At 44.2% G+C, this 25009-nt stretch overlaps 1 protein-coding gene across 4 annotated transcripts in view; it reads left to right on the forward strand.

The window, feature by feature from the left end:
- Positions 1-25009, forward strand: part of MAPKAP1 (MAPK associated protein 1) — a 181779-nt gene that overhangs the window by 75983 nt on the left and 80787 nt on the right. For all 4 annotated transcript variants that reach the window (XM_033137517.1, XM_033137518.1, XM_033137519.1 and 1 more), the window contains exons 6-7: positions 755-931; positions 14479-14588. In XM_033137517.1, the coding sequence (XP_032993408.1) occupies positions 755-931; positions 14479-14588 (287 nt within the window). The remainder of the gene's footprint in view (positions 1-754; positions 932-14478; positions 14589-25009) is intronic.

A 25009-nucleotide genomic window follows, 5' to 3' on the forward strand; every position in this document is an offset into this window, starting at 1 on the left:
AAAAACCAATCACACAATTATTAAAATAAACATACCTATAATTAAAATATGCAATAAAACAGTCCTGTTAAAACAGTGAAGCAATTAAAAGAGGAGACTCTGGTTGAAAGATCAAGGGAATGCCTGTGTAAACAAGGTGTGTCTTCAAAAGCCAGCAGGATGCCAGTGCAGATGGAGCCTCTAGTATTTCAGCAGGGAGTGCATTTAACAGTTCATGCAGTTCAACATTATCTTGTGTTGGATCATTTTGGAAAATTCAAAGTATTGCCCATTTCCAATAAGCATATTATCCATTTGTCTCCCCTTATCTGACCCTTGCGGTATGAGTATTATTTTTTAATCATTTTAATCACATAATAATTCTGTGAAGTTCTTTATGCGAAGTACCTTGAACAATCAGTACTCCCTATGACAATCCTGTAGTGTTGGTCAGCATCATTACCACCATGAATAGTGAATTTGTGGCAGGGGTGAAATTTGAACCAGGAACTTCCTAATGCCACAAGAAGCAGTGATGCCATTAGTTCAGTCTGTAAAAGGCGGAGAAGTCTATCCATGGCTATTAACCATAATGGCTAAATAAAACATCCAAGCACTCTGTACACTTGAAAGTACCTTTGAGGGGGAAATTGCTGAGCATTACTGAGTGCAAACTGGCTGCCTTCTCCCTTGCTAGACTTTTTTTTATAGTGGAAAGCAATATACAAATTTATTAAACCTCAACCTGAGACACTCTTCCTTTCATTTGCTGCAGTGAAAATGTCAGCGCTTACTGCCTCCACATTGCTGAGGACGATGGTGAGGTTGACACAGACTTCCCACCCTTGGATTGCAATGAGCCCATCCACAAGTTCGGCTTCAGCACACTGGCACTGGTAGAGAAATACTCCTCGCCCGGCTTGGCAGCCAAGCAGTCTCTCTTCGTCCGGATGTGAGTTTGCACAATGGCTTCCCCTTTCCGTATCCCTCTTTCATTATTCTCTTAACAATCTTGGTGCATGGGGCACTTCCAGACAGTCACTGTTTTCAGGTGGGATTCAGTCCTACGCTGACTGGCAAACTGAGAAGTTACTATGGTTGGTTGGCAGAACTCGCACAACAAGTCTGCTTTCCCAAAAGAGTTGCCTTTTTTGCACTAAAGAATAGTGACAGCAAAAGTACTAGGAAGCATGGGATAACACTCTGATGTGGCAGCACCAAAGCTCCCCACAAACAGATTGGGATAAATCCTCATTAAATAGTCAGTTGTCAACTAATCTCCCAGCAAACAGATCAGGATAAATATTCGATACTCAACAGGTTGCTCAGGGGAAACAGCCATAGTCTTCTTCAAGACCACCAGGATGCTCCTTTCCATATTTCAGGGTTAATTTACTATTAACTTCTATCCCACCCTCAGGGCAGCATACATTGTCAGAGGCACCATGTCACCATTGTAAGAGGCAGTATGCCTCCGAATATCAGTTGCTAGGAATCACAGGTAGGCAGAGTGCTAGTGTGCTCTGGTCCAGCTTGTGGGCTTCCCACATGTCTGGTTGGCCACTGTGAGAACAGAATGCTGGACTAGATGGGCCTGACCAGCAACCTCATCTTAAGTTCTTGTGTACTCTCTTTCTCTACTTGCCAAAAATAATGCTCTAATATTTTTGTTGCTTTTAAAAGGAAGTCATGTAACTTGCTCATAAGTTCACACACCAGCTTCCATTTCAGAATCTGATTCTAAATGGGCTTGCTTTGAAGGACAAAAGCATGCCATGGCATCCGATTCAAAGACAGCATTGATGGGGGTTTAAATCTCATAGGACTGATCATTTGCTCAAGTGCTGGAAAACCCAACAGCGTGGATTTAAATGTATTCCAAATTCCATCCATATGTTCATTGCTTGTTCACTGGCTCTTTTTGTTGTCATTGCATATATACATACATATATGTAGATTCCATGCATGTGTGTGTGTGTGTGTGTGCAGAATTGTACTTTGCATTTTGTTTCAGCTGCACACGTTTTCACTGTCCTGAAGAGTTTCTGGCCCTAAGGACAGAACAAACGTCATCCGCATAACTCAGTGCTTGCAAATCTGACTCTGTTTCTCCCTTGGCAGGAACTGTGTCTGGGGAGAAGTTGAGGCTTTCCATGTGTCTGTCTTGAAATGACAGAAGTAACTAAGGGGCGGGGGGCAGGGAAAGGATGGATGGCTTTGGTCTGCCAGCCGTGTGTGTGTAAGTGCGTAAGGTTCTGATAGATCCAGGGATTGAAAACTTGGCCCAGTGGCATTTTCAACAGGCCTAAGAGATTTGCAGTTCAGCAGAAGGCAGACTTGAATGTACATTGGGGCCCAATCTGCTTAGGCCTTTATAGGCAAAAAGACAACAACGACCTCATAACCAGACACCAGAAAACTGATATAATAAAGCTACTTTTACTGTTTGAGGCAGGAATGCTTCTGAATACCAGTTGCTGGAAGCAACAGAAGGGGAGAGGGCTCTTGTGCTCCGTCCTGCTTGTGGATTTCCCATAGGTATCTGCTTGGCTGCTGAGAACAGGATGCTGAGCTAGATGGGCCTTTGGCCTGATCCAGAAGGCTCTTATGTTCTTAAGCAGTTGCTCATTTTGTGCCATCTGAAGCTTCTGTGTCAGCAAACAAGTTAGGGCTATTGAGTCCTCTGGTTGCCGATTACTGCTGCTTCTGATGTCTGAAGCCTGTCCGTGCATTGTGATGAATTTGTTCTTGAATACAACATGGTCAGCCAAGCTAACAATGACAGAGCCCCAGTTCTGGCATGGCATGCTTTGGCAGGAAACACTTTGCCGAACTTTGTTCTCTTGAAAAGTCCTGCCAAGGCAAACCAGCAGCCACCAGAGTTTGTTTAGAAATACCTGGTGGCAGAGGTTGGAACGTCCGCTTGATATTTCAGGGCGAGAATGAATGTCTTTGTGGTTATGGAGAGTAGTAAATAATTGAGTTTGATTAGGGAGAGGCACCTCATTATCCCCCCCCCCACCTGTGCCCAGCTGGTAGGGGAGGGTCGAAATGAAGCCATTAGCTGTCTCTCTTACTGGCATCTCAAAGCGCTCAAATACATCTGTGTCTTATTTTCTTTTCTGGCACAATCAGTCGAGCGAGCTAAGCAGGCATGACCGAATTTGGCAAGTTCCAAGGACTCTGGCAAAGTTACACAAGGAGAAGACGGAAGGGCAGCCATCCTGGCTTTGAATGCGGCCATTAGTCTAGTGAGCTGATGGCTTTTGGAAGACAATCGGCCAGGACAAAAAGGAGTTTTGTCTGTCCAATGTCAAGCGCTAAGCTCCCCCGGCAAGCTGCTCTTGTCAAGTGGGATTTTTCAAGCCAAATCTTAACTGAGCATACACCTCCACATAAGCATAGCTGGTAAACTGGGACATGGGTGTTTAGAAGGGGCTGCTCTACTCCTCTTCCATGGTCCTGGAAAGCTAGGGTGGTGTAACAGGTAGAACATTGGCAAGAGTTAGGCAAAAGAGACATAGTTTCAAATCTCAGTTGCAGTCATGAAGATGACTTTGGGACAGTCCTTGACTCTCAGCTTCACCTGCCAGACTACAGCTCAGTGATAGAGCAGCTGCATTGCATACAGAAGGCCCCAGGCTCATTCCCTGGTGTCTTCAGATAGGGCTGTGGAACCCCTGCCACTGTAGAAATCCCGAAGCTGTATGGACCAGTAGTCTGATTCAGTATAAGGCAGTTTCTTATGTCCCTTCTAAAACCAATGAAGCTTTTCCAAGTTCTGTATCTCTGCCTTATCTTGGTAAAAGACTGGATGTGGGCTAATAAGTTGAAGCTGAATCCAGACAAGGCAGGGGTGCTCCTGGTCAGTCACAAGGCAGATCAGGGAATAGAGGTTCAATCTATCTTGGATGGGGTTGTACAATCCCATTGAATCGTAGAATTGTAGACTTGGAAGGGACCCAAAGATACATCAAGTCAATCCTCTCTCAGTGCAGGAATCACAACTAAAGAATCCCTGACAGATGGCCATCCAACCACACTATGTTTAGAAACATCTGCTTAGATTTGCAGTTTGGGTGTGGTTCTGAATCCAGCCCAGAAACTGGTTGCCCATGTTTCAGCAGCAGCCAGGAGCACTCCTAAGAGTATACAATATTATTATAATTATACCATGATAATAATTAGGGGTGCATTGCAATGATCAATGCAGATCTCTGTGTCACCTTTTAGCTGGATATATTATTTTCTGTGCACATATATGGGCAAACGATTTGGAGTGCTCAAATATTCCTCCCCCCCCCCCCAAGCGTGGCTTAAGTTGTATTTTTCTTGAAGTTCCATCATACAAAACAGAACTTGCACCTTGCATTTTCAGTATTCCCAAATGCTTAGCTTTGGTGTATACAGAACTCTTCCTCCTCAGCATTCTTCCTGCACACCTTCTCCAGAGTGACCCTAGGAACCAATATCCTCACTGGCTGACTCACCTATCTTCACTCTGATTGGCTGCAATCAAAGGGTAGGAAGACAACTTCTCAGTGGCTCTCCTTTCATGCAGGTCAGGTGGGTGTAGAATGCTGGAGACAGGGGCCTGCTGCAGAAGTAGTAATGGGTCTGCAACCCAGGATCACTGCACCTCTGCCAGGAAGTTAGTTGACTGAAATAGTAATTATGGGGGGGGGGCAGTGGTTAAACAATTCACCCCTCTTCCCAGGGAACTATGGGAATTGTAGCTCTCTGAGGGCAATAGGGGCTTTCTAGCTACCTCCAGTACACTTAAGAAGCTACTGTTCCCAGGATTCTTTGCGGGAAGCTATGGCTGTTTAAAGTGGCATGATACTTCTTTGAATGCATATTGCAGACACAGGGCCTTGGTTGGCCTTTCCCTCTCCAGTACTGTCTCCACCAGCAGCAGGCCCTTGGTGAACGCAACTATCATGAAAAAGTTTCCCCACTGCCTTAGAGACGAAAGGCGAAGAATCAGCCTCTTGTCTCCTTCTCCCCTCTTCACCCCTTTCTTCTTTTCCCTTCAAGCATTAATGGATTTGCCCAAGCCAGGCCTAAGGGTGAGCCAGTGTGCATTTTTCCTCCTGAGGTGTGGACGTTCTCCTTCTCGCTTCTCTCTCTCTCTCTCTCTCCTGCTTCTCTCTCTCTCCCCCCCCCTTCCTTCCCCATTTTCCCTCTCCTGAACCTTGCCACCCTGGCTCCGGCGTCGAGGCTGTAAAGGAAGATGGAAAGCCAAGTTACCTCAGAATGATCACTATCATTAACATTCACGGGGGGTTCACTCATCATTCCTGACTGCACAGACATGGCAGCCGCTATGAAGCGTCCACAGGTGTAGCGCGATGATACATATTACATTGTGCCACAATGGATTTATGTATTCTGTAACAAAAGAAAAGTGTAATGAAAAAATACAGAAGGTAATCCTTTATTCCTCCACCACGCAATTTATCAGTAATGCCGGCGGATGATAAGTGCCAGGGATTTTCCTTTGCTTGATTTAACCTTGTCACCCAGGTATGTTTTCGTAAAATGATTGGGAGGGAAGAGGGTTAGAAGGAAGCCAGCTGTAGGGGGTTTTCTTCCCTTGGTCTAATTTCTTTTTTTAAAAAAATAAATAAACAAACAAGAAGAAAAATAGAGATGGCATGGATTTTTAATGGGTGAGGCAATACTCAATCCCCATTACATTTGAGACTGAGACTTCTCTTCTTCCACCCCACACCACCCAATCCCTCTCTCATAATACTGTAGCTCAGGGTAAAATGATTGGCTGAAAGTTTGGGATTGACACGAGGAAGGGAAATTTTGCACACTGCAGGTAACCTGTGGAACTCACTTTCACAAGGCGCAGCAACAGTTACTAGGTTAGAGGGACAGAAAATCATAAGCAAAATGATCATAGGGATACAGAGGTTGCAGCATTTGAGAGTTTTTTTTTAGTTTAGAGAAAAGGTGATTTAAGAGGTGACAAGAAAGAAGTTATAAAATTATGCATGGCATGCAGAAAGTGGATAAAGAAGAGTTTCTCCCTGACACTAAACTCTAGAACATGCGGATATCCAGTGAAACTGACAGTTTTGGAAAATTCAGGACAGATAAGAAAAAGTAATTCTTCGCCGAGTGCAAACTATGGAACTCGTCACCAGCCTAGATGGCTTTAAAAGAGGATTGAAAAAATTATTGGAGGATGAGGCTACTAGCTACAATGGTACTAGCATCCATAATCTGAGGCAGTAATGTTTCTGAATCCCAGTTGCTGGAAACCACAGGAGGAGAGAGTGCTCTTGTGCTCTGGTCTGGCTTGTGAGCTTGCCTTCAGGGCATCCAGTTGGCAACTGTAAGAACAGGGCAGTGAATTAATTGATCTTTGACCTGATCCTAGTCAGTATTCTCTGTTCTGACCAACTCTATACTGACAGTCTCTATACAGACTGACTCTCTGGGGATTTAATCGGCAGCCTTTCCCAGCCCTTCCTGGAGAAACCAGGAATTGAACATGGAACGTTCTGCATGCAAAGCAAGTGCTCTACCGCTAAAGTGTAGCTTCCTGTGCTTGGCATTGTAGATATCCTGCACTATGACTTCTGCTAGTGGTGGAAGCAGTAGGCTTCTGTAGCAGAAGGCCTACCACCGAGTCACAATAACTGAGGCAAAATGTTTCTAAAGTATGGGGAGGTGCAGAGAATGGTTCAAATCTCATGCTTTGTACTAGACCAAGATGGCTAACCTTGACAGAGACAGGAACTCCTGTTGGCTGCATGATCTCAAGGTGGTGGTTGGGGCAAAAGAAGGTGAAAGAGAGAAGGTGCTGTTTTTAAAGAGTTTGGGTCCCCCCCCCAACAAGACCATGTATTGTGCAACATCTAGGAAGAGATAAAGAATCCCAGTTATAACGGGAAAATGGAAAGGGGTGTCAACAAGCAAAAGAGGTAAGGATTAATGGCATAATGAGGAAAACCTGAACCAGAAGGGTAGAGAAAACGAGAGATCTGAGTGTAGAGAACACACCAGGAAGACAGGGAGGAGGCAGTGCCAGCATTCCATGTACGCCCGAAAAACAAGGACTGTGGTTTCTGCCCAGGACGTCTTTGGGAATCACTGCAGGCACTGGATGTCCTGGTGCTGTGTCCCCCCCCCCCTTTCCCGACATCATCTCCCTCCTTTGCCGCTCCCTGGCCCTTCCAAAGCTTGTCATCCCTCAGCTCTTGGAAGACCGACATCATGGCCCTGTCTGGCCAGGCTCCAGAACAAACATCCCGGCGTTTACAATTTCAGGCTGCACGTTATATTCTGCAGCCGTTGCCAGGGCCTCACTTACTCAAATAGTTCCACTAAATATAGTCAAATGCAGGGCTTTCTCCTCTTCTCTCCTCCACCAACCCCCAACTCCTTGGCCTGTGCTTCCCTCTCCGTTTTTTTTTTGTCTTTCTTGTTTTACTTTGATCAGTAAAATAAACTTTTAAAGATTGGTTCTGGGATGGGCTCCAGGTTCTGAGGTAAAAGATGGCTGGGGTTCAGCCATGATTCAGTAACGGAGTGCTCAGAGCAATTAACTTGACAGCTTTCAGGCCATGTTGCTCACAGAGCACAAGCAGACTTGAGCTAAGGCAAGCTTTAGCAGGGGACCGTGGTGTTCTTACTCTCAGAAATGGGGCTCTTGTCATTTTTTTTGCAGGGAGTGTTCAGGGAAGGTGCCTCTCTGCACAGAAGCCCACAGGTAGGAACCGAGTGTAGCAGCACTCTACCCACTCATGCTTTCCAGCAACTGTCATTCAGATTCATCCTGCTTCTGGCAATGGTTGCTAGCCATTGATAAGCTATTCCCTGTGCCTCCTCCTAGAGCTGCCCCCCACTCACTTCCCTGGCAGCTCAAAGAACCTTCATTTGGGTCCAGTTCAGAGGATCCAAGTTGTAACTCTTTTTCTGGACTGTACCACTTTCTGGCTATTTATGGGGAGTGAGGAGGAATGCATGTACTTACTCATGTGCATGTAGTGGTGGAGAACTAGCATGTCAGAAAGATGGCGGAGCTAAATAAACCCTTCTCACTGGAATGCTAGGTGTGTTTGTTTGTTTGTTTACATGGTCCAATATTCAAATACAAAATTCCCCCACTACCAAAATCTTGGAAGTGGTTCAGTACAGTGAAAAGCTTCACTGCTTGCTTTTCTTGTGTAGAATCTGTTGCTGTGATGTCGCAGATACAGGCTTAGACAGCTGTAAGAGAGAGAAAAGCCCCATCTGCACTTTACTTTTAAAACAATGCCATACCACTTTAAATGGTCATGCCTTCTTCACCTAAAGAAAGCTGGGAACTGTAGTTGGTTACAGGTATTGAGAACTGTTATGAAACCACTATTCCCCTACAAAAAGCTACAATTTCCAGAGTTCTTTAACAATCAAACTTAGGGGACTCTGGGAATTGTAGTGCTGTGTGGGGAACAGTGACCTCCTAACAATTCTCAGCTCCCTTAACTACAGCTCCCTTAACTTTGGGGCAAGTTATGACCATTTAAGGTGGTATGATGCTGCTTTGTATATTGCGGATAGGGCTCTAGACACATCCATGGAAGAGGTCTGTGTTGATGACTATTAGTCAGAATGGCTGTATGGAGCTTCCTGGTTCAAAATTAGTGTCCTATAAGAACTCTCTCAGCCTCATTCCCTTTTGGGTGACCTTCTGGGGACCAAATGTCTGCGAGGGGTGGGGCCAGCAGGCGAAAGCAGGTGGAGTGATGAAAGTAAATCTTAATCTTTGTACAGTAGGTTAGTTCTACACGCTCCTCTCTCTCCTCCATCCAGACAAGCAAGAGGCTTTATTGGAGTTGAAAGATGCATTCCAGCCAGGCAAAAACATTCATTTGACTTTCCTGGCTCTTACAAGCAGAATGCTGGAGCAGGTGTGCCTTTAGTCTGATCCAGCAGGGCTCTCTCCTTATGTGCGCAGATGTTAAAAATGCAACAAACGTGCTAAAAATGGGTACAGATATTAAAATGTTTTGTGCAAAAGTTAACATTTGCTGGACCTTTGGTCTGATTCCCCAGGGTTCTTCTTGTGCTCTTTATGACTGTATAAATTTCTCCCAGCTCTTCAAGAACTACATAAGAATGTAAGAAGAGCAGGCTAGATCAGGCCAGTGGCCCATCTAGCACAGCATCCTGTTCTCACAGTGGCCAACCAGATGCCCCAATGTTGGAAGCCCACAAGCAGCACAATACTAATTCTCCCCTTCTGCAGGTTCTAACACCTGGTATTTGATAGCCTTCTCCTCCTCTGGGAATTTGTATAATCCTCTTTGAAAGCCATTAGGTTAGTGGCCATCATGGCCTCCTGTGGATGCTTAAAAACAAGGGGTGGTACTTAAAGAACAACACCCTGGCCACTGCCTATTTTTCATTTTAACTCACCCCTTCTTATGCCTTTTCACCTTGGCTTTCCTTCCACATTTCAACTCATTTTCTTAATGTTTACTTTGGAGTTTGGCTGAGCATTGCAATAAGTACCGCAATGTGTTCTGCAGGCAGAACTCTCAGACTTTGCCGGTGTAAGCTGTCTTAAATGTCAGAGAAAGATTTGGCCTGTTAAGTATGTATCCAAAGTAAAAAAGCATCAAAGTTTATTAAATTGGGGTGGCTGGGTGTGCAGTGGGAGTGAAGCCACCAGACGCATGGAGGGTTTGGGGGGAGGGGGTATCCTAAGGGGTCTTCCGGGCAGCCATCATGAATGAGTGCAAAACAGCCAAAAGCCTTTTGCATTTAAATACTTTGCGGCTTTGAATTACAAATTTAATTGATTAAATAAGTTTACAAGTACAATCCTGTGTCTCTTTATTGGAAATAAGGCCTGCTTTGCTCAGTGGAACTGACTCCTATGTAAATGTGCATAGGATTGAGACTTAGTAATATTTAATTATCACACAAGGTAGATATCTCCTCAAAACATGACGGAAGGTAGAGACTAGAGTCTCACTTGATAGTTTGTGCTTATATACTGTATATCTATATCTATATATATAAGGCAAGCTGCAAAACTAGGATCACACCATGGACCCACTGTGACCACTGTCAAAATATTATGCCTTTCTTTGCCAACTGGGGCAGGGAGCTGGGACTTTCAAACTCCAGAATTGGGGAGGGGGGGCATTCTCGTTAAGTTGACTGGCTCCAGAAGTGCCTAACAAGAAGGAAAACGGCACTGCTCCTAATCCATTAGGCAAGAGGGCAACTTACCGGTAATTATTCAGCTAAGCAGATGTTGTAACTGTTCCCACCACCCACGTAAGAAGACAAAAGTTTGACCCCCAGGAAACAGATAAAAGTCACCCGGAAAACAAGGACAAAACAAAAAAAAAGAACAAAAATATGCATTTTAGACAAATCCCCCCTTATTTATTTATAAAAATATTTATATACCACCAACTCCTAAAAATATATCAAAGTGGATCGCAGCATTAAAAATATAAAAGCCATGCAATAAAAGTGTGAAGAAGTTAAAAACAATTCAAAAAGGTTAGAAAGAAGCTTCAATAAACCATTGTGGAAGGATGAACTTCCAATTGCCTACATAGGCACTTCTTGTTCTTCAGCTTGAAGTCCCCAAGTGATTGTTAAGCGTTAGAGCAACTTTGGATTCATTAGACCAAAAATAAAGAGAAATAAAAAGTGGGAGCAGGTTTATATATTACTCCCTTCTGAGGCTGGTGGGAGTAGAACCCAGAATGCCTCAGTTGGGTGCAGAACTGCCCCATGAGGGGAGTCAGCAGGACTACCGGTTGGAGAGTCTCACTAGGCAGTGAAGACCTCTGATCTGGTGGAGTGGCTTTGCCCATCCAGCCTGTCTTCTCAACAGGAAGGGCTTGCAAAGGCTTACTGTTCAGGCTGGAACTTTGCCTGGACAGCTCTTTCCTTTCCTGGCTCTGGCGTGTTCTAACCCTGACTCCTAATGCTGCCTGCATATAACTCAGCCCCAACAGCATTTCAAAGATCCAGTGAAGGTTGCTTTCCAGTACTGATCTAAGAACACAGGGGAATGCCCAGGAATGCAGGGTAATAACAAGTGAGACAATTGATCCATCTAATTCAATACTGTCTTCACTGACTGGCAGCGGCTCTCCAGGGTTTCAGTCAATAAGCCTTTCCCAACCCTGCCTCTGGATTTCAGGGAACATAACTTGGACCCTTTTCATGCAGAGCATCTGCTGTACCACTGAGCTGCGGCATTTCCTGTAAAAAAGAAGTAATATTCTAGTCCTGATAAAGGGCTGATTTAAATAAGAACACAGGAAGCTGTCTTAAACTAAGTCAGACCATGTGCCTATCTAGCTCAGTATTGTCTGTATTGACTAGCAATGGCTTTTCAGGGTTTCAGACAAAGGAATCTTTCCTAGCCGTACCCGGAGATGCCAGGAACTGTACCTGGCATATTTTGCATGCAGAGCATCTGCTCTACCACTGAATTATATCTGTACAACAATAATCTACTCATTGAGGAATCCTAAAGATATACTCCTAAAATATTCCAGATTTTCCCAAAACCAGTTGGAAAGTCATTAATATTTTTTTTTAAGTAAAAGGAGCATGTCTTTGGACCATCTTCTCTATTGTTGGATCAGAACTGTGCACTTACTTGTCTTCCTGTCCATTAAGGTGTTAAGGAACTGATGAAATGTCTGAAGCTAATTCCAGATAATAAGAAATTTATTATTTCTGTCCTGCTTATCTACTGATGATCTTAGAAGGTCTAATAGGGTAGTTGTTTATTTTTTTTAAAAAAAAAGCAGTACAGAAGAGCAATTACCCTGTTTTTAAAAAGAAAAAAAACCCACACACTATATAAAATAAATGGCAGAAAATAGAAAGAATAAGCCTCTGAAAGTTGCTTCTGGGACAGTCTCGTACATCTTGCCAAAGTGATCTCATTTTTCTCTGCAGAGCTTCTGGATCCAAAGCTGCACCTGGATCCCCAAGCGACAGGTGCTGGGGACAAACTCCAGATGTGTTAGCATAATCTGTTGCAGCAAAAGCAGCAGCATCGTGGGGTACCTTAAAGACAAATACTTTTGTTGCCTCCTGAGCTTTTGTGGGATTGGAGTCTTTGTTGGGTGCACAACGCGGTCTAAAATAGATTTTGTTAAAGGTGTATTCTATACCCAAGTTGTGTAGAGGTAAATAGATCTGATCCATGTTTGGGTAATTAACAAAATAATTGACTGGGTGCCAAGATTCAAAATGTGGGGCTTTGCATACTCTCTAGTGGGAGAAAGCCCCCAGCAGAGTTTAAAACACTATCAGAGTTAAGCAGCAGTATAGCATGGAATGTATGCCATTAGACCCTTTTGTATAACCCATTTAATCTACTTAAAGCTCTTGCCCCCCCCCCATTCCTCTAGCATTAAACAGACCACACACTCTTAAGTTTAAAAGCTTTACTTACTGAATCCAAAGGACTGATTCATGCGCTGTTCCAGTCAACGGCAAGGAGAACACAGGTTGATTACTCGTGCATGCAAAATACACAATATAGTTTTAGACCTGTGGCCTGAACTTGGAGCTAGTTCAGACACATCCATCCTGGTCAGTTACATGGTTGGAAGGGAAAGTGAGAAAAGGAACTACAAGAAGCTTTATTTCCTCACTCATGAAGGTGAGAAGGCGTGACCTAGCTGAGTCTAGGAACAGAACTCATTGGTCCTAACCCCTTCATGCACTAACTAGCATTTACATTTGACTGCAATTTCTCACAGTTTGGGCTCCATCATGTGAGCGTGATCTTATCAGAGCCCCTTAAGGGGGCCTCACCTGCTGCAACACCGTCATGCCATCATCCCAGGCACCAGGGCCCCTGGGAAATCCAGCTTTTCGCAGGGTACCTAGGTATGGGTGTCAGGAGCCCTGGGAACCACATTTCTTAGAGTAGGAATCCCCAAACTCGGCCCTCCAGATGTTTTGGGACTACAACTCCCACCATCCCTAGCTAACAGGACCAGTGGTCAGGGATGATGGGAATTGTAGTACCAAAACATCTGGAGGGCCATGTTTGGGGATGCCTGTCTTAGAGTCTTTGTCGTAAAAGGCATTGCCATAGCAGGGAGGGAAGTCTCCCAACAGGATCTCCTTCTGTCACTTTCAGAGAGGTAAACGAGAAGGTGGGTGGATGGAGTTATTCTGCAGATTAGACTACAGTAAAAGCCAAAGGACTCATGCTTACCTCAGTTTGATTATGAAAATTAACATACCAACTGAGTGCATACTCAGTTGATTTGCGACTTATGTGCATTTAGTTTGTCAAATTCAGCTTAACTTGTTGGGTTGGGGGGGGGGCAATCCCACCCAACATTACACTCAACTGGTGAGAATGTTCAGAGGTGCTGGGAGAATGTTTTGACTATATGCAATTTTGGCTTTATGCTCTATCCCCAGAACATAACCCCTACATAAGTTGAGATTTGGCTGCAAATCCAAACATGGGCATTGCAAACTTCAGCGACACCCCCTAATTAGCTGTGCCCTGCTCCCATCTGGGGGCACACAGATAATTTCAGGATTTTGTCTCAATAAATATTTCTCACTGCAGCCACGGGGCATCATATTTGTGGCAACTCAGTAATGAAGCAATATTTCTCAGTCCATGCTGAACTGAGATGCAATTGGATCACGTTTTCTAATTGCATTGCAACTCAAGAAGTGGCGCGTTCTTCATTTGAACTCTGTGTGCACCCATTGACCCTTCTATTTAGAGCCCAGCTTGGGGCTACTTTTAAAGACCTCCTAGAATTTGGATCTGGTGTGAAATCAGACTCCTCATCAGCTTCAGGGAACTCTGTGAAATCTCTGCTCTAAGAGCTGCTTTGTTTTGCTGGTCCAGTTGAAGGTGTTGATCTACATGGTTTTGTCTTGCCTTCAGTATATTGTTCTTCCTCTACTCCACTGGCCTTAAAATGCTGGATAACAGTCCTAAGACTTTTCCTGATGCAAGCTGCCCTCTGGTGACTATTTTGCAGTAACATGTGCCACAGATACAGATCCTTTATTATGTGATCATAGACCCAAACAAAATAAAACCAACAACCATACATACAAGTGAGTTATCTTAACATACAGAATACATTAAAGTGGGTTGTAATGCATAAATGATATAAAATAAGATATACTACATAGTACCTTAAAATAAGGAAATTAAGAATGAGTTAAAAATAAATAATGTAACATAACCAGATTAAAGATTGTAATACATGAGAACAGCAGTGGAACAGGATGTTTTAATTGGAGGAGATTTCCTTCTCCGTTGTTGTTTTTTTGCAGCCAGAAAGAGAAATATAGCCAGGGTCTCTGTTAATAGTTTGTTCAAATCTGCCAAAAGGTAAGCCAGATAATAACATGTGGGTGAGGGTTTGTCTACGTGTGTGTGTGTGTGTGTGTGTGTGTGTGTGTGTGTATACGTACACATAAGTGCATGTGTGTCACACTCTCCCTTTCTGTGTCTTGCAGAAATGCTGCACATGGATTCTCACTTATCCAGGTGGACAGCATGAAGGTCACCATGAAGGACATCTTGCAAAAGGCTTTGAAGCGGAGAAAAGGATCCCAGCGAGGCTCAGGTGGGGCTCTCATTATGCTCATTTTGGAAGTAGGATGGTTTGTTGCTGGCATCTTTAATATCATTTCCTTAGAAGCCTGCTTCCTGCTTTTCTTTGTGGAGAAGTTCTAACTTGCTTTTCCCAACAAGTACAACAATGGTAACAAAGGCATTTTAGACTCTATTCCCAGCTGCTTTTGTTGTACACAGGTCAGAAGATCCTCCGCCATATTTCACAGTGGGAAACGCCAACTGCGATGAGAGGAGGGTGACGGCCCAATATATCCATAGCAAAGCCCCGGTTCCTGGTCTTGTGATTATTATCACCCACTTTGTAGTAAACGGCCTTGTCGGAGTAAAGACCGCAGGCCAGCATTCTCTGATTGCAACAAGCTGGGAATGTGAACGAGCCTTCACTTCTCACGGTTTATGTACACTTTTTTAAATTAGTGTCAGAGAAAGATATGAATTGAAACTGTAAATCTATAGATATGTCTCTGCCCAATGCAGTAGTACTTAATAACAGAGAAATAGGTGCATTCCAGTGCTGTCAAATATGCCATTGTCTTTCCAAATGGCGTGTACACCAAATCTCATGAAAATCGTTTGCAAGCATGTTGCATTAATATCGCTGGACCTGAAGACTGGCTGAAGTGCTGCTTTTCTCCTCTTTGCATCTTTAAAGTGGGAGCATCCAGCAGCTCACTACTCACCTGACACTAAACCATGGTTTGGTGCTATGTGGATGAGCTTCAGCGAGGCCAAGCGAAGTGCCTAACTCACACCCCTTGCCCTCCCCTCCAAGTTTATTCCTGGTTTCAAAGAACCTCAGCTTATGACAAGTCCTGTGTTAAATAAGAAGAGCCTGCTGGATCAGGCCAGTGGTTGCAGCCTGTTTTCATAGAGGAGTCACTCCACCCCTTGTGTCGTGGACTGGCTGGATGCAGAGGAGTGGTGGGAGGCACCAGGTGGGGAACCCCCAAGGGAACCCCCAGGAGAAGAAGGCTTAGAGACAGGGAAGTGGTGGTGGGATGATTATGCATGTTCAGAGGGAGAAGAGGGAGAGGCTTTGGAGGAGGAGGTGGTGGAAGAGGCAACAGGGTTTAGTGAGCAGGAAGAAGCTGGGGCAGATAGTCCAGAGTCAGAAGCAGAGGCTGGTGAGGGGTTGGGGCAAAGAGCTAGAAGGGAGGCAGGCTGCTGAAGAATCCAGGGAGCGCCCCCCCCAGCTGCAACCAACTCACTTCCCCCCCCCCCCGGTCTCCTAGAACATGCAGACAAATGAAAAGAGCAGAGCAGAGATTGATTGTGTGCAGATGCAATTTGCTTGGGAAAGACCCTGGAGAGGAGCTTTAGACAGTGGTGGGAATCTTCTGTCCTTGCAACTGCCTCATTGGAGCAAGGCCTACCTCGAAGAGTTGCTGTAATCACTAGGCCTGAGCTGTTTCGTTCACTGACAGTGTGTGAATTATTGCTGACTTGCTGCTGACTCCTGCCTTGACTCCTTGATCATTTTGGGTGCCCTTACCTGAAACATTTCCAAAGCTGCCTTCTTTTAACTAACATTTATTGTGAGGGAGGGTTCCGAGTCTGCACATAACGCTAAGCCAAGATTCTTTGAAACTTATTGTAAGCTTGGCAGAATTCCTCTTCCAGAGCACACAGGAGAGGGAGAGTGTGAGACCCCAATGCTTCACTGAGGCTCATCTAAGTAGCAATAAACCATAATTTAGCATTGCACCCAAAGCATCCCAGAAAGACTCTGCAGTGACAGATGAGTCTAACATGAATTTGACTCTCAAAACTGGTAGAGGCACATGATGATGGCATGCAAGGGAATTATGTTCAGCTATTTGAGCATTTAGGAAGACTTAAGTGTTTGTGCATGTTTCATGTTTCTTAAAGATGCATGTAGGGGGAAAGTGCTGCTGGAGCCTACCACTCATTCCGAATAAAGGGGTTTACAGTCACATGTCTTCAGGTGTTCTCATAAGCAATGCTAGGAACCATCTTTTATTTCTGACTTTTGTAAACTGAACAAACGTGCCACGTGAGTCAAAGCACCTGGGTTTTTACATATCACTCTTCCATTTTTCACATTGATTTGCCACCCCTCAGATGCAATGCACTTGGTGATCCTTTGTGCGCCTACTTGGGGAAGGGGCCATAGCTCAATGGTAGAGCATCAGCCTTGCATGCAACTGGTTCCAAGTTCAACCCCCAGCATCTCCAAACCAGGCTGAGAATGTCACCTGCCCCAAAGCCTGGATAGCCACTGCCAGTCAGTTTAGATAACAGTAAGCTAAATGGACCAGTGGTATGACTCCGGATAAAGCAGCTCCCTGTGTTCCTCTGTAAAGCTATAATCCTTTGTAGCTACTGAACTTCGGCTGATTTATTGTTGTAGTTCTTGTTATTATTATTGTTACTATTCCAAGTGCTTCAATATTTTATATTTATTCTTACTACTGTTACTGTTTACAAAGCACCTTACATTTTCTGAGCACTCTGCATATATTAAAATAATAGCACAGTCCCTGCCTGTAGACTCACAGTCTAATTCAAAAGCAAAAAGGAATGGAGAGCGAAAAAATGTTGGAGCAGGTGCTCCTTTTCTGTCTAGTGGATGGGCTAGATAATTTTCCACCTTGCCATGGTGTTGTTTATGGGAGGCAGGGAGCACAGACTCCTATATAAATAAGCAAAGGATTGGGCTGTGAAAGCTGCTGGTGGTTTGTGGTTTTGCTTTAAAGCTTCCTTGTGATGCAAAGCTTCATTTGTGTCCAGAAAGTCCTAGGTTCAATCCCCAGCACCTCCAGATAGAGCTGGGGGAGACACCCTGTCTGAAATCCTGGAGAGTCAGTGTAGGTAAAAATGTAAAGGACCCCTGGATGGTAAAAGTGCAGGCAAAGGTGATTATGGGGTGCAGCGCTCATCTCACTTTCAGGCCGAGGGAGCCAGCGTTTGTCCACAGACAGCTTTCCGGGTCATGTGGCCAGCATGACTAAATGCTTCTGGTGCAACGGGGCACCATGACAGAAGCCAGAGTGCACGGAAATGCTGTTTACTTTCCAGCCGGAGCGGTACCTATTTATCTACTTGCACTGGCGTGCTTTCGAACTGCTAGGTTGGCAGGAGCTGGAACAGAGCAACGGGAGCTCACCCCGCCGCGCAGATTCGAACCGCCAACCTTCCAATCGGCAAGCCCAGGAGGCTCAGTGGTTTAGACCACAGCGCCACCCGTGTCCCTATAGTCAGTATAGACAATATTGAGCTAGATGGAACAGTGGTCTAACACACTATAAGGCAGTTTCCTATACTCCTTAACTTTAGAGTTTTAAAAGTATTCTTCTTTGCCAAAACTTCCTTAGATGTCCTTAGTGTTTAAAAGTACACAGAAGCTTAGAGTCTCCCTATTTTAAATTGTGGAGCAACCAGGTTGGTTCCTGCAGGCGTGTGCTTTTCCGTCCAGTGTTAGCAGGCATGCCCTTACAGCCCTAACACTGAGAGAATCTTTCTCAACATCAAGAAATAATTATGGTGAGAAATGGCACAGGGTCTTGTCACGCCACAAAGAACTTTAATATAAACCTATCTATAGACTTGGTAGGAGATAAGCATCTTGTCTTGGTTAAATGAATGAAACACTCCTTATTCTTCCCTTGCCCCCCTTCACCCGCCCCCTTTAGTTTTAACTGCATTGGAAAGAGAACATAATTCCCCGCCCAGCGTTCTGTTTAGAAAAAGTAGTTGAGCACCATTTCTCTTTCTCTCTCTCTCTCTCTCTCTCTCTCTCTCTCTCTCTCTCTCTCTCTCTCTCTCTCTCTCCTCCCCCCCCCCTTCTTCAAACGAGTCTATAATCTGTCACGGATTTAATTAGCTATCTTCAGATGAAAGCTGAAGTTTTAATAAAAGTTAGAAGAGATAACACAGCGAAGGACACGGATGAGCTGTCTCAAGGCCATATTCCAGGGGAACGATAAGAGCTGTAAAAAATGGCAGTGTAGAGCAATTGAATGAAGCAATGAAAATCTGATTCTCGTAAAAGAGAGAGAGAGAGAGAGAGAGAGAGAGAGAGAGAGAGAGAGAGAGAGAGAACGGCGGTGCTGGTAGGGTACAGTTGTAGATGAGAACCTGCTAGCGTCTGCAAGCAATTTGGCCCCACGCCAGACGTCATCGTTCACCCTCGGCTGTTGGCGCCGCGGTCCAGATGTGCCAGCCGCACGTCCCGGCTTTTGCCAGCTGACTGCGCCGTTTGATAACCGGCTCTCCGGATGCCCATCGCTGGCCGCAGAGATAGAATTAGATGATGATGATCTTCCCACAAGTTGAGAGAGGAAACAATGCATATAAATCTTGATTTCATCTCAGCGTGAGAAGTCTTTATCCATCATCACTCATAATGAACAAGTCGTTAGCCGCGATGAATGGTGTTCTGCTTTCCCCCCTCCCCCCAACAAGCCCCCCCCCAGCACCTTCTCTCACACTACCCACCTCTTTTGTTCACTTTTTTTGTTTGTCTTGTTTTCCGGGTGACTTTTATCTGTTTCCTGGGGGTCAAACTTTTGTCTTCTTACGTGGGTAGTGGGAACAGTTACAGCATCTGCTTAGCCGAATAATTAAGTCACCCTCTTGCCTAATGGATTAGGAGCAGTGCCGTTTTCCTTCTCGTTAGGCACTTCTGGAGCCAGTCAACTTAACGAGAATGCCCCCCCCCCCCAATTCTGGAGTTTGAAAGTCCCAGCTCCCTGCCCCGGTTGGCAAAGAAAGGCATAATATTTTGACAGTGGTCACAGTGGGTCCATGGTGTGATCCTAGTTTTGCAGCTTGCCTTATATATATAGATATAGATATATATAAGCACAAACTATCAAGTGAGACTCTAATCCAGTGTTTTTCAACCTTTTTTGGGCAAAGGCACACTTGTTTCATGAAAAAAATCACGAGGCACACCACCATTAGAAAATATTTAAAAAAATAACTCTGTGCCTATATATATATATATATATATATATATATATTAAGACTGTTACAAATCTGAATCTTTATTGTTCTGAAATGCTAGAAACTTAAGACGAAACCCTCCAATTTTCAGTTTTTGCAACATCACAAGATCCAGCACCTTCTTCAAAGCTGCTCTTGCTATGATGCTTGGCGAACCTTTTGCCACTCCACAAATTCATCAAGAAGAACAGGCCATGCCCCATCTTCATCATAGTTGCTAAGATCTGCATGGACAGTTCTGCTGAATTCTAACACATTGTACCACTGATCTTTGTTAATTACTCTGTATTTTGACTGCTCCAAGTATTGGTAAAATATTGAAAACAGAGGCCACGTTCTTCCAAGCAGAAGAGCTAACATAGATTTTGCAGTGTCAATATCCAGATTTCTCTGGTCTTTATCCCTTGCAAAATCAAAGGCATATCTGTAGATATTCTTAAATGTTGAAATATCATTCAGTTGCGAGCGCAAAAAATCAAATTTACTCTGCAGCTTTTCTGTGCAGTCACATTGTAATGAGGTCATCCCCTTTAACCATTCTTCCTTTGTAAAAAATCCCATGCTTTCAGCCTCCAGTTTCCAGGCTAAAACTAGCATAATAATATTTTCAGGTTCAACGCCAATGTCCTCACAGAATTTCTCCATTCCTTCTGGCCCTACCACTTCATCCTCACCTGCATATTCATAAAACCAAGCCAGGCACTTCTTGCTTGAAAAATGCTCCTCACCGCTTATCACTTTACTAGAAGCTTGAGACCTGCAGTAGCTGCTGATTTTGCACTTCTTGAGGCCCGTCTCGTCCCCCGCCTGCCCCGAGGATTTGCGCTTCTTCTTCACGGGCATCTCCCTCGGTTCGCCCCGGACGGGGGCGCGGAGGCGGAGGGCCGCGGGGCCCCTCGGGAGGGGGGAGGGAGCCGCCGCCTCTTCCTTCCCTCGCAGCTGAGGAGGAGGAGGAGGCGGAGGAGGAGGCGGAGAAGCTGCCGGTGCCGTCGCGGCTCTTGCCTTCCTTCCTCTCAGCTCGCCGCCGCCGCCGCCGCGCCTGGTAGATTCAGGCGTGGGAAGGGGGATACTGTGGTGGGGAGCGAAATAAAGAGCTTTCCTGAGGGAGAAGCGGCGGCGGTGGCGGCGGTGGCAACGCTGGTCCTCTGTGCCTATATTGACTACATATAAAGTAATTTTTCCCACGGCACACCAGGCAACATCTCGCGGCACACTAGTGTGCCGCGGAACAGTGGTTGAAAAACACTGCTCTAATCTCTACCTTCCGTCATGTTTTGAGGAGACATCTACCTTGCGTGATAATTAAAGTGGCAATATCCATAATTTTCTGTGCGTGTATCCTTCACCATTACAATACACATACATATGTATCTGGTACTTTAAAAGCTTTTGCGTGCCTGCTCTGGGGTTTGGGAAGGTTGGTGTTAGTAATAGCCTGTTGCCTCTTTTGATAGTCCCAGCTTTTCCACAGTTCTAACTGAACTGCAGTGATAGGCTGCAAAATTGGTTTTTCACATCTTGCACTGGACAGAAGGGGCGGGGGAAGGTGCATTTTGTATTGAAATGCAATGAGATTGCTTTCAGACAGCATCTGCTGCACTCAAAATATTATGTCTGTCTTTATACCGGCCCACTTCAGAAGATCGTTCACACAATTGGGCATCAGGGCTGACAGAGCCCCCTCTCCCCTCCCCTGCCCAAGCCTCTTCCTGCCTCCTGTCAGGTACCAGCACCAGCATGAAATCACTAGTTGACTCTGTTTTATTTTACAAATTTGTTTATTTATTTTGTAAGATTTATACACTGCTTGATTGTATATTTTAAACAACAACAACAACAACAACGACGCAAGACTGTTTACAGAAGGAATGAAACAGTGACATTATTAGTAAAAACAGTCAAAAACAACTATTTAAAACTAAAAACAGATTAAAACACGCATCAACATTCTACATCTCTGGGTGGACTTATTGAAAACAAAAATCTTTTGAGCAGGCGCCAAGAAGACTACAACAAACGCTCCTACCTGATGTCAGTTAGGCTGGAAGTTCCAAATTGTGGGTGCTGCCACGCTGAAATTTCAGTTTCTTATAAATGCAGAACGAATATTACAGAGCACCTGTAACAGTGCTGGTTCTGCAGATCAAAGCGGCCTTGCGGTCACATATGGAGTAAAGCAATCTCAGAAGTAAATTCCCAGGAAAACTTTGTTTCATCTGAACATGGGTGATCTGGCTTCACGTCAATTAAAAACAACAACAGGAGAATTAATCCAAGGTTTGCTTAATCTGAGCCAGGATCTTTCTGTAGAAGCCAGTGCTCAACAGAACAGAACAGAACACTCAGCCCCAACATTTGCTGCTTTGAGGTTTATGAAGCCTTGAATCTGAACCAGGCCATTGCCTCACAAACCCTGCAAAGGTCACTTACTACTTAATTGTTGTTGTTGTTGTTGTTGTTGTTGTAATTAAATTTGTATACCCTCCTTCATCCAAAGATCACAGGGTGGTTCGCAACATAAAAATAGAAAAATAGAACACAAAATACATAATAAAACAAGAACAAACCAATAACCCCCAACCCACAAACATATTTAAAAAGCCATATAATGTTCAATCAGCCAAAGGCCTGGTTATAGAGAAACGTTTTCACCTTGCACCGAAATATATATAATGAAGGCACCAGGCAAGCCTCTCTGGGGAGAGCATGCCACAAACTGGGAGCCACCACACAAAAGGCCCGTTCTCGTGTTACCATCCTCCAGGCTTCTCATGGAAGGGACGCGTGAAGAAGGGCCTAAGACTAAGATTGCAGGGTCCAGGTGAGTTCATATTTACGGTAATTATAAAAATATTTATATATCACTATATCATAAAAAATTGACGGTGGCTTCCCATTTGTGGAATGCTCTAACTAGCAAGGTTTGCCTGGTGCCTTCATTACGTATCTTTAGGCGCTGGGCAAAAACATTTTTCTATAAACAGTTCTTTGGCTGCTTAAAGAATATATGGCCTTTTAAAATGTCTTTGTGGTAGGGGGTTACTATTTTTTTGAATGCCTGGCTTTATGTATTTTGTGTTCTCATTTTGTATTTTTATGCTGTAAACTGCCCTGCAATTTTCAGATGGGCAGTATATAAATTCAATAAAATAAATTATACACACACAAATGAAAATGAAAGACCCATCAACTATTATGGAAAGATGTTTTCTTAATTGCCTGTGTAAGCTTGGCATTACAGAAAAGTTTTCAACAGGTTGAAACAAGCTGCCTGCTGAATCTGGGCTGATGACACTAAAGACTCTGTTTTGTGTTCATGTCAAATAAGCCCCACCAACTCAGTGGACAACAACAGTCCTTCAGCGATTCAGCTGGGACATAAGGGTTTGGGTGGTCCCTGGGGTTCAGGGCTTTGTAAATTAATGGAAGACCCTTGAACCTGGCCCAGGAGTCGATGGGCAGCCAGTGCAGCTGTTTTCACGATGGTGTCCCATGTTCTCAGCCAGATGTCTGGCTGCCGCCTTCTGCACCAGCTGGAGCTTCCAAACCAGGCCCAAGGGCAGCCCCACATAGAGCCCCTTGCAGTAATCCAGCCTCAAGGTTACCAACTCATGGACTGCAATGGTCAGGTTATTCCTGTCCGGGAATGGACGTAGCAGGCGAACCACCCAAACTTGATCAAAGGCACTCCTAGCGCCTCTAGTGTGTCCCTAGCCCGCCTCCCCAGACACATAGTGTAGAATCTGAGCAGTATAGCCCCAGGTGTTCCTAAACAGTTGGCATCATCTGAATCTCTTGTCTATACTGATTAACTGCCCACACCAGCATAGAACTCTGTGCCCACACCTTTTAATAGAAGGTTATATAAACTGTATCTTTACCAAAGTCTTAGAGCTCTCAGTTGATACATATATATATATATGAATTATTTGTTTGGAGAGCCTGCATCCCCTCAAAGAAATGCATTTTGGGAACTAAGTGGTTTAACACTCAGTCCCTCTTCCCAGGAGACTGGGAATGGTAGGTCTCTTGAGAGGAATAGGGGGTCTCCTAACAGCTCTCAGCATCCTTAACAAACTGCATTTCCTGGATTCTGTGGGGGAAGCCAGGACTATTTAAAATGATATGATACTCCTTTATAGTGCAGACAGGGCCCTGTATTGATCACAGCAACCTAGTATTCAGATGCATTCTGATTCTAGTGGCCTCATATAGTTATCATGGTTAGCAACCTGTTTATATGGTTACCCTCCTCTGAATTTGCTGAAACCCCTTTTTAAAGCTATCCAAGCTAAGTGAACATCTCTGCATCTTTTTGCAGAGCCTTTCATCAATTAATCACATGCTGTGTGAAGAAGTCCTTTCTTTTGTTTGTCCTGAATTCCCTGCCAGTCAGTTTCATTGGATGACCTTGAGTTCTAGTATTATGGAAGAAGGAGGGCAGAGAGGAACAGCTTTCTCCGTTTTCTTCATGCAGTGCTTAACTTTATGCACTTCCATCGTGTTCTTCCTTATGACACTTCAGGTTGCCTCCAACCAAGTTATATTCATAATAGACCCACTGAAAGTAATGTATCTAAGTTAGTCATGCCCACCCACCCATTTCCGTGGGTCTGCTCTAAGTAGGACTAACATTGGGTACAGTCACTTTTTTCTGTGCATATGAACAGGCTATAAATATTTTTAATCCACAGCCAAATAAGATAAATGAAAGCCCCAAACATTTTAAACTTTTCTATAGGGAATGTTCTGCAGCTCCTCCCCCTTCCCTGATAACTTTGGCCCTCCTTTTTCCGTCTCTAAAATAACCTCTCTCTTTTTCAAGACTGGAACTGTATACCTAATTTCAAGTCTGGCCACATAGTTTTATTTTGTGCAAATCTTTAGGAAAGATTTGCACAAAAATGATGATGAATTTTCAATTGAATCTTTTTTGAAAATTCTTGTAGAAAGGTGGAAAACTGAATTTAAAAGTGCTAAAATGAGATGCTTAGAGAACCAGAATTGACAGATTTATCAATTCCTCAGTCTTATCTGGATTGAACTGCAGATTGTTGGCTGGAAGGGGTGGAGCTCGATCCAAAATTGTGTTTTGGAGGGGGGGCAGAGTCAGTTACCTTTTGCACACCACAAACCATAAATGGGATGAGCTGTGTGTATAACTAAAATTACAACTGAATTACTATGAACCAGCATGAGATTCCTGCATTGCAGGGGGTTGGACTAGATGACTCTTGGGGTCCCTTTCAACTCTACAGTTCTATGATTGTATAGCAATCAAAATAACTTGATTTAGTACACTGGGGTAGAGTGAAAGCTTTTGAGTTGTTTTTACAGTTAAAAAAATAACTATTTTCTGATCTGCTGCAAATCGTCAAGCCATTTACCACAAGATCCCGATTGGACAGGCCATCTACCCCCCTACCCAATTTCTAGTGTCTT

Source organism: Lacerta agilis, chromosome Z (assembly GCF_009819535.1).
Source record: "Lacerta agilis isolate rLacAgi1 chromosome Z, rLacAgi1.pri, whole genome shotgun sequence".
NCBI classification, from domain to species: domain Eukaryota; kingdom Metazoa; phylum Chordata; class Lepidosauria; order Squamata; family Lacertidae; genus Lacerta; species Lacerta agilis.